Source organism: Haplochromis burtoni, unplaced genomic scaffold (genome assembly GCF_018398535.1).
Source record: "Haplochromis burtoni strain Fernald_Lab_line unplaced genomic scaffold, NCSU_Asbu1 Contig_2702, whole genome shotgun sequence".
NCBI classification, from domain to species: domain Eukaryota; kingdom Metazoa; phylum Chordata; class Actinopteri; order Cichliformes; family Cichlidae; genus Haplochromis; species Haplochromis burtoni.
The window spans coordinates 2024-10426 of record NW_024585063.1 but is presented as its reverse complement, the minus strand read 5'-3'; the positions used below and the strand labels follow the sequence as shown (position 1 = coordinate 10426).

General features: G+C 39.0%; 1 protein-coding gene and 1 long non-coding RNA gene across 2 annotated transcripts; both read right to left on the bottom strand.

Annotated features, from left to right (window-relative positions):
• Positions 1 to 6: 6 nt before the first annotated feature.
• LOC121813810 lies at positions 7 to 4526 on the bottom strand. Its single transcript, XR_006053898.1, has 3 exons — positions 1938 to 4526; positions 1079 to 1192; positions 7 to 911 (listed from the first exon to the last, which is right to left on the bottom strand). It is a non-coding gene; the product is annotated as an uncharacterized LOC121813810 (long non-coding RNA).
• Positions 4527 to 4596: 70 nt separating this feature from the next.
• Positions 4597 to 7602, bottom strand: LOC102291350 (OX-2 membrane glycoprotein). Its single transcript, XM_005953012.3, has 6 exons — positions 7470 to 7602; positions 7006 to 7092; positions 6587 to 6835; positions 6054 to 6368; positions 5018 to 5099; positions 4597 to 4920 (listed from the first exon to the last, which is right to left on the bottom strand). Exons 1-6 carry the CDS (start codon positions 7507 to 7509, stop codon positions 4869 to 4871), a joined length of 825 nt encoding a protein of 274 aa, XP_005953074.1. The 5' UTR covers positions 7510 to 7602; the 3' UTR covers positions 4597 to 4868.
• Between the last annotated feature and the right edge of the window lie 801 nt (positions 7603 to 8403).

Genomic DNA, 8403 nt, shown 5'->3' with positions numbered 1-8403 from the left:
TTGTAAACTTTGTGTTTTCTTCAGTTTTCACAATGCCTGAAGAAAATAAGAGAGAGAGAAAAATAAACTTCCGAAGACATCAGTGTGATGCGTTGCAATTGTTTGTTGAACCCCTGTAGTTACAGAACACAAAGCTGAATGCTAACAGAAAGTGCAACCAGGTGTCACCTGCCAATCAGAAGCATGAATCTGACCACGTTTTTCTATACAACCTGCCTAACACACATGTGTTACACAGGATTGTTGAATAAAGCCTTGAATATAATTCAACTACTGAACTCAACTTCTTCATAATATTAATTAAAGTAAAGGAACTGCCGCTTTTTTAGCAGTCAAGTTCCCTCACCCATGATGTAAAAACTGAAAAAACATTTTCAAGTAACAACAGTAACAAGCTAATATCTAAAAGCTGTCTGCTTTTAGAGCTGATTTTCAACTGACAGAAAGTGTCCTGAATTGTTAAAATAAAATAAAATAAAATAAAATAAAATAAAATAAAATAAAATAAAATAAAATAAAATAAAATAAAATAAAATAAAATAAAATAAAATAATGTAGCGGTACACTGTTGATATTGCACAATCAAGAGTTTGCCTGATATTTGCAATTCACACCAGATTAGAAAGGAAATAGAAGAATAAAAGAAACTCCAGAAATAAGTTTAAAAAATTTCAAATGTCACAACTTATCAGAGACTCAAAAGGAATGATTTCACTTTATAGGTGTAAATCAAAGGATGATAAAGAGTGATCATCGCAAACTTTTATCATCTGAATTAGCTGATAAATAAAAGGTACATAAGCAATTTTAAGAGAAGTACTTATCCTGAGATTTCTTCCTAAGCCCGACAGAGATGAGAGCAGCTGATGACCAACAACACAGACAGGATATGATGACTGAAATCCTGATTCCTTAAAGAAAAAGACAGTCGAGAAGGAAATATTAACCTGAAAACCTATGAAGCAGCAACAGATTGATTGAGTCATTGAATTTTTTAACCAGGCAGTAGTGACAGAGCTCAAGGAAGACTGTTATAGCGGACGCCCTGGACCACTATCTCTGAAACGTGATTCTGTACCCTTCGCTGGTAATAACGTCCGGTCAGAGACGGGGAATGACGTCAGAGTGGAAGAACTTTATTTACCACGAGCCCACGTCAAACACACTCTCGTTGGCAAGTAAGGATGTGTGTCTGAAATTAATACAAATAAGAAATAATATAATGTTTAGCATTTCTCACACTTCAGTATTACAGAGAACACCATACCAGATTACAAATGAACAGAACCAGAAAAAGAGCTTATCATAACAACATAACAGGATGGCATAAACACAGAATCATAATCAATTTAACCCTGGAGAACCCATGGGGTCAGAGCCGACCCCATTTGTTTTCTAGGGAAACCAACAGTGTCCTCCAGGGTTAAGCCAATTCCCTCATTTATGAGTCAACACCACCCTCTAGTGGACACAATTACTCACTCAAAGGCCGCCAGGTTTACGCAGGCTTTATAAACAAGAACAAACTCGTATACTAACTTAGTAACTCCATCAGGTAAAATCTTTGTGAACATTAACTCTCGGCAACAACTGAAACAACTTATAAATAAGGAACATCCTGTGGAGCCAGGCGACAACTTACTTACCTACAGCATAGCTGCTAACACACAAGGCAATAATAACAGCTGTTTACATTGATACATGACAGCAACAGAAATAAAATACGTTCCCAATGTGACTTACTGGGTCTATGAAGGCACACTTGCACGTGTTGTGCAAAAAACTGATTTTCAATGTTTCTGTGTGTTTTTATGTGTAATATCGTTACATATGTTGCTAAATAGACTTTGGTGAACAGGTATTACAAAGGGGTTATATACAAAATTAAAGATTTACCTGTTTCTCAAGTATCTTTGTAACTGTGTTATTGTACTTACATTATAATCAATCAGCTCCCTTTTGTCCACTTAAAAATTGGCAAATACCGGAAATCAGTTTTTGGAAGACAATCACGTTTTGGCACAACACCCGCCTTAGTCTGATTCAATCCAAGTCCATAACTTGCCTGCAGGGAGACACAGCAAGGAGAGAACGGGTGTGCACTCTGATTGGCTATTGGCCCCTGGGGGAGTCATGCTCCTCCCATGCAGGTAACGCATGCCCTGGCAGGAGGACTTTTTTAGCAAGGACCTTGACACTGTTGAAAGAATTTGCTTCCATAGAGACAAAAACCTGCAGATCTTTGAAGGATCATTTGGGAATCTCTAAACAGTGAAATAGTAAAACAACACAGTGATGGTGCGCATGAGGGAAAGAGCTTATACAGAGGTTAGATCCTGCCTTGAGACAGACACAAGACTTATATCAGGTGGAAGCGTTGTTGTAGTCACTCCTGTCATCTCAATATGTACCCCACATATTTCTGGTGCTCAACAAAACTGCTTCCTCTCATTGACATGTCTCATTTCTGGAGAGGAAACGCATGTGTAAAAGTTGCACCTTCACTATAGTGTTTCTGTCCTTCTCTTCTGTTCTTCTACCTTTAGCTTTGCTTGTTTTTGATCTGCTAATTTTTGCTACTCTTGGTAGAATGCGTTTATTCCCACAATGAACTTGCTGTTGCTACATTCGCGCATTATTGATATATCACCACCAATCGGAGTAATACATTCACGTTTAGTACTATGGTTAAATCGCATTAGAAATTAACAATTAAAAATTAACCTGCTAATGCAGGCTATTCCTTGAGTGAGGCCTATTTAAACAAATTACACCACACGAGGTGAGAAAATATATGTTTATACTGTACAAGGTTGCACCATTAAACTCTCTAACATGCCAGCTCACCATGATGATCATCACTAAAAAATTTTAACTTTCCCATCTATAACTAAAATACCTAACTCCCATATCGTCATATATACATTTGTTTTATTAAGATACAACTTCTCATATTTGTCAAGGACTCCAAGATATAAAAACGGAATTAACATAGTTTCATACTGTGCCGCCAAAAATTCAAATTGTACTGAACTCAGTTTCAGGTAAATTGTTCATCAGGTCACCATGGAAACACATAAACTAACAACTGAGTAAAAACCCTAAGACAAAAAGATAATATGTGAATATTATTATACAATAAACAAAGGCTATTTAACAAGCACAGTCTTATTCCCAGTTTAAAATATGTGTCAGTCTGGTTTTCCCCTTCCATTTTAGTGGTATAGTCCACCCAAAGTACTATATGATTGACTAAATACTTCTACTATTACTCAACTCAGTTTAAAGAAAAAACCCAACATTCATATGACCCCTTTGACCAAGTACTTGGCAACAGTGAGAAATAAAAACTCCCTTTTAACAGGAACTGCTGGCAAAACCAGGCTCAGGGAGGGACAGCCACCTGCTGCGACCGGTTGGGAGTGAGATGAGGGAGACAAGACAAAAGACACACTGTGCAAGAGAGCCAGGGATTATTAATTACTAATGATTAAATGCGGAGAGGTGTATAAACACATAAATAGGGGAAAAGAAGAAACACTCAGTGCATCATGGGAAGCCCCCAGCAGCCTAGAGCTATTGCAGCGTAACTAAGGGAGGATTCTGCCACTACTACCATTATTACTACAGCTACTACAGTTACTTCTAATCATAATGATCAGTTTTTGTGTTAATGGTGTTAACACAAACATGTTTCCTTTCTAGATCTGTATGTGTTTCAACAAATTATGTTTAACCTGGACTGAAAGTCTTTATGACAGGTAAGTAAAGAAAAAGAAAAATCCTTGTTTTGGTTTGCAAATTGTAGGTTTATCACAAGGATCCCAAAGAAGCTGTATGTCATAAATTACAGTATATTTTCAGCCCAACCAGAGCCCTTTCAAGCAAAAAAAGAAAAAAAGAAAAGAAAAGAAAAAATGAAAGAAATATTGTACAAATGAAATCAGACACACGGTTTAGACACATTTAATTAGTTCAACAATAAATAATATTTGAAAATAAATTATTAAAGATACATCAGTGCAAACATTTAGGATAACCACACCACAAGTTAACACATAATAAAGACTGGGACTAACTCACATTCATTTCACCACAGCTAAAGCTGGCATGTAGCTTAAATGTAAATTAAATGCATTTAAGCTAAATGCCAGCACATTTGCATACTGACTGCACTGTATTACTTAAAATAATATTTAATAATAGTACAAACACTGGAGTGCAAACTGCCAGAAAAGTGCCAAACTGAAAGTACACATTTACTACATAACATTTAAACATAGAAATTATTTTGTTGAGGTATTTGTTCAGATTTGCTAGGAACGTTTCCTTGAGTTGCCTCATGTGAGCCATGTGGACCCTGCATCCGTCTGTGCCTCACTGTATTCCCTGATAGGACCACTAGATGGCAGCACAGCCCCAGTGTAATACCGCCTACGGGGTATTTCCTTACTTCCACACAAACCTCAGCCACACACACACACACACACACACACACACACACAGCACACACACACACACACACACACACATACACACACACAGGTTTACTGCTTAAATGTTCTCGCATGCCAAATTCCCGCCCCGAGCTGATTGCTTCCTATCACATCCTTGTGGCTTTGCACCGCTTCTTCTCCATGATATTTGTGTATTTTAATTTTTTTTACATTCAGAGTCGGATGAAACATGTTTTGCTCAAAGCTCGATGACATTAAAGTGCTGAGTAGCGCAGTTCATAAGAAATGTCAATGGACAGGTCCACGCATGTGAAAGTTTGAAGCTACCTGCCAATGCCTGACCTTAATTCACAAAGGAAAGGGGTTTGTAATGCTTGCATCGCAAAAGGCAGCTAGAAAGTCTAACATTGGTTATGCATGCATGGAACATGATCCTTCTCTCTGGTTGTGCTTCCTAGAACTCCTAGAAAGAAAGAGAAAATAAAAAGAAAACCGTTTATCAGCTGGCTCATCTGTTAAGTAACTGCCCAAGATGCTATAAAACAGCACTAAAAACTCACCTTTTAATCACATACACTGCAACAGCTATACAGCAAACAATTATAGTGATGCAGATCAGTGCGATCGCTGACGGAGACGGTCCTGTCCCGGGAGACAAAGAGCACCTGGTTAGTTTGTGCCAGAAACAAAATGACTGACGCTTCTCTGAAAGAGGAAAGGGGGAGGGGGGGGGGATTTACATGGTCACACATTTACTGTTAAAGCCAAACGACTAATGTCCATCATCCGTCAGATGACCTCCCCAGAGAGCTACAGCTCATCAGCACCACTCACTGTATCGTGACGTGGTTTTTTTTTTAACTCGCCAGAAGCGAAACTGGCGTCATCGCCGTACTGAAAGCATCAGCTGACTCACAGCATAGCATTCACTCAGTCTGCTCTTAGTCACTTTTGTTTGTTATCTTTCTAGTGCGACACTCCTTGACTGCTTCATTGTCACGCAGTTTGTCCCAAGTCATCAGGAAATGGATTTAACATGACTTGGAATTTCAGGGAATTCCTGCGTTCCTGATAAGTGAAAAAAGGAACAAACAAACAAACAAAAATGACGAAGTTTAGTGAGTCTGAATCTTCCTGTTAGCTCTTAATCACAAACAGTAGTCTATGTTTTAGTTTGATTAGCACCAAATAGAACACAAAACCTGTTTAAGCAAGATTTGCATCCAAATATCACACTCTGGGCAGGCTGTGGTGGAGGAGTGACATCACTTTCAGTCAGTGCGCACTCTGCTGGGAACGTTCCAGGAAGCTGGGACCAGATCACCACAGGGACTTCCTACCTGCATCATTTTCTAAACAACCACAGCTAAGGTGTCACTCAAAACTCTGTCTCATAATTTCACTCTTCACTTCCCGATAGTTAGATATTTAGTAATAGTTTCATGGAAGTCTTTTCCCCTGTAAACTCCACCTACGCTTGAATGAGATGATTAGAATGAACTCCCAGCGCGTGTTCATTTATTAGGAATATTTTGTTTCCAAGCATTACGCCAGTGTTATACATAAATGCGGTTACATAAAATGACTCGTGCATACCTCTCTGCTCATCCCCGTCCGCCGATGCAGAGGAGGAGAAAGCGATCCTCTCTTCCCTCTCTCCAATTTTTCCACGGTTCAGAACACACGCCGCGTGTCCACGCCAACCGGGAGGTACTTTCACAGTTATGTTGCTGCTGGCGTTGAACGTGTGATCGCTGTTTTTTACTGTCACCGTCTGTGGTTCTTCTGCGATTGCGGCTCCATCTGAAAGGTCCCACTCTATGGTGGGAGCTGGTTTGCCTGTGGCGGAGCAGCTAAACACAACTTCTCCATCTTGCTTTGCGTGGTGCATTGTGTTCACCTTTGATATCCCTTTACGGACAAATTAAATATTGATCAGTTTGAGAACTGCAGCCAGCTTAATGTCACAAGTAACAGTAATAATAAAGGTCAGGATTTTTTCCTCTCTTTAACAAAAAAGAAAAAGAAAAAAAAAAGCTGGCTCTATTTTTTTCTTAACATAACGGCTCTCTCAATTTCAGAGGTTACTTATAATGTCCGTTCATATGAATGGGTTTGCAGCAATCTACCTTGCACTTTGAGGCAAATCTGGCTTCTTTTTGAGCCGCCAGGAAAGATGTTAAAGGCGCAGGATAAACAACTCTCATCCTCCCATGTGAGATTCGTCAGTTTGATCGCCGAAGGGCTGAAAGACTCTTTCGTAACGAGCACTTTTCCACGGTAGGGCGTTTTTACATCTATTCCAAAGCGCTCGCTGTATGTTGCCATGTCCTCCACTGTCCCCTTGACGAACCTTTGCCAAGTAACCTGCAGCACACCTGCCGGTAAAAGCCAAAAGGTAATCCAGTAAGCACCCTGCATAGACTGTGTTAACATTTAACTAATGTTCTGGATAACATCAGCAGCTCAGAGATTAGGATCTGGGCGAGGACAACAACTGAATAATAGAATTCATAATAATAATAATTTAAAAAACAAACAAGCGCACCTGTGGAGTTTGACAGCGCGCACCTGTAGTGCGCATCACTGCCGTACTCAGCTGTTGTGTCTCCATGTAGACTGAGTGAAGCCGAGGCTGAAAATAATGGAAGCTGAATGTAAATAAGTGCAGACTCGATAGGGAAAAAAACGCTTTTATGCTACTCAGTAATACAGCACAGTAAAAAGGAACAGACCTGACAAATAAACTCCTATATAAACTGTAAATTTCACCAAAATACAACTCGCACTGTTTTTCTGTTTTTGCATTTTTACTTTAAAATCCAGGTAGAACTGTTTAAATGGTCTAATACATAATAATACATTTCCCTCTGCATATTAAAAGTCAAATTAATGTGATCTGGATCATAAAACCATAAAAATGCACGGTTGTAAAACTGTATATCATGTTATTATGATTAATATAATAATAGCAAATAATAATTTAAAGGAGCTGCGTTTAGAGAGACTTACCTTTGAATAAACAAAAAACAATCAGGAAGAGGGACATCATCTTTGCTTCACTGCTGTGTAGTCAACACTTTCGTTTTGTCCCTGTACCGGCTATTTATGCTGCTCAAAATGAAACTTTAACAGGGAATTCCCTGACTGAGTGCGGACCCATATGAAACCATTTGAGGTAAGACAAACGCATGATTTCTGGTTGTATTTCAGCTCATAAGCTTCTCATAAATGAGGCACTGATTGGTGGTTTGATATATTTTTGCAAGATATGAAAAAAAAATTAAGTCAAATACACAGTGTGCCTAAAACTTTTTTGAAGAAATACTTGATTAATGCAAATAAATGTACATTAATTGACACATTTTCATTGCATTCATTCTGTTTGATATTCCATTTCTTCCCATTAATTTGCCAATATAATCATATTTTTTTCAGGCAGCATTTTGGCACATTGATTAGCACGGTTGAGTTCAAGTCCACAATCAAGCCAGGCTCTCTCTGTGTGGAGTTTTCATGTTCTTCCCATGTTTCTCTCTGGGTACTCTGGCTTCCTCCCAAAGACATGCAGTTAGTGCTGTTAGGTTCATTGTCGATTCTAAATTGCCCATAGGTATAAATGGTTGTCTGTCTCTATATGTTAGCCATACAACAGACTGGTTACCTGTTGCCCTAAGACAGCTGTGATAGGCTCCATGACTAGTTTGCTCGTCTTTGTTCTCACGTCAAAGAGGGGTTTCCAAAAGTCATTATTAAACTAAGCTGGAAATCCCTTTGGAAGACCTTCTAGACCGGGGGTGGGCAACTCCAGGCCTCGAGTGCCAGTGTCCTGCAGGTTTTAGTTGTGTCCTTGATCCAACACAGCTGATCTAAATTGCTAAACGACCTCCTCAACATGTCTTGAAGTTCTCCAGAGGGCTGGTAATGAACTAATCATTTGATTCAG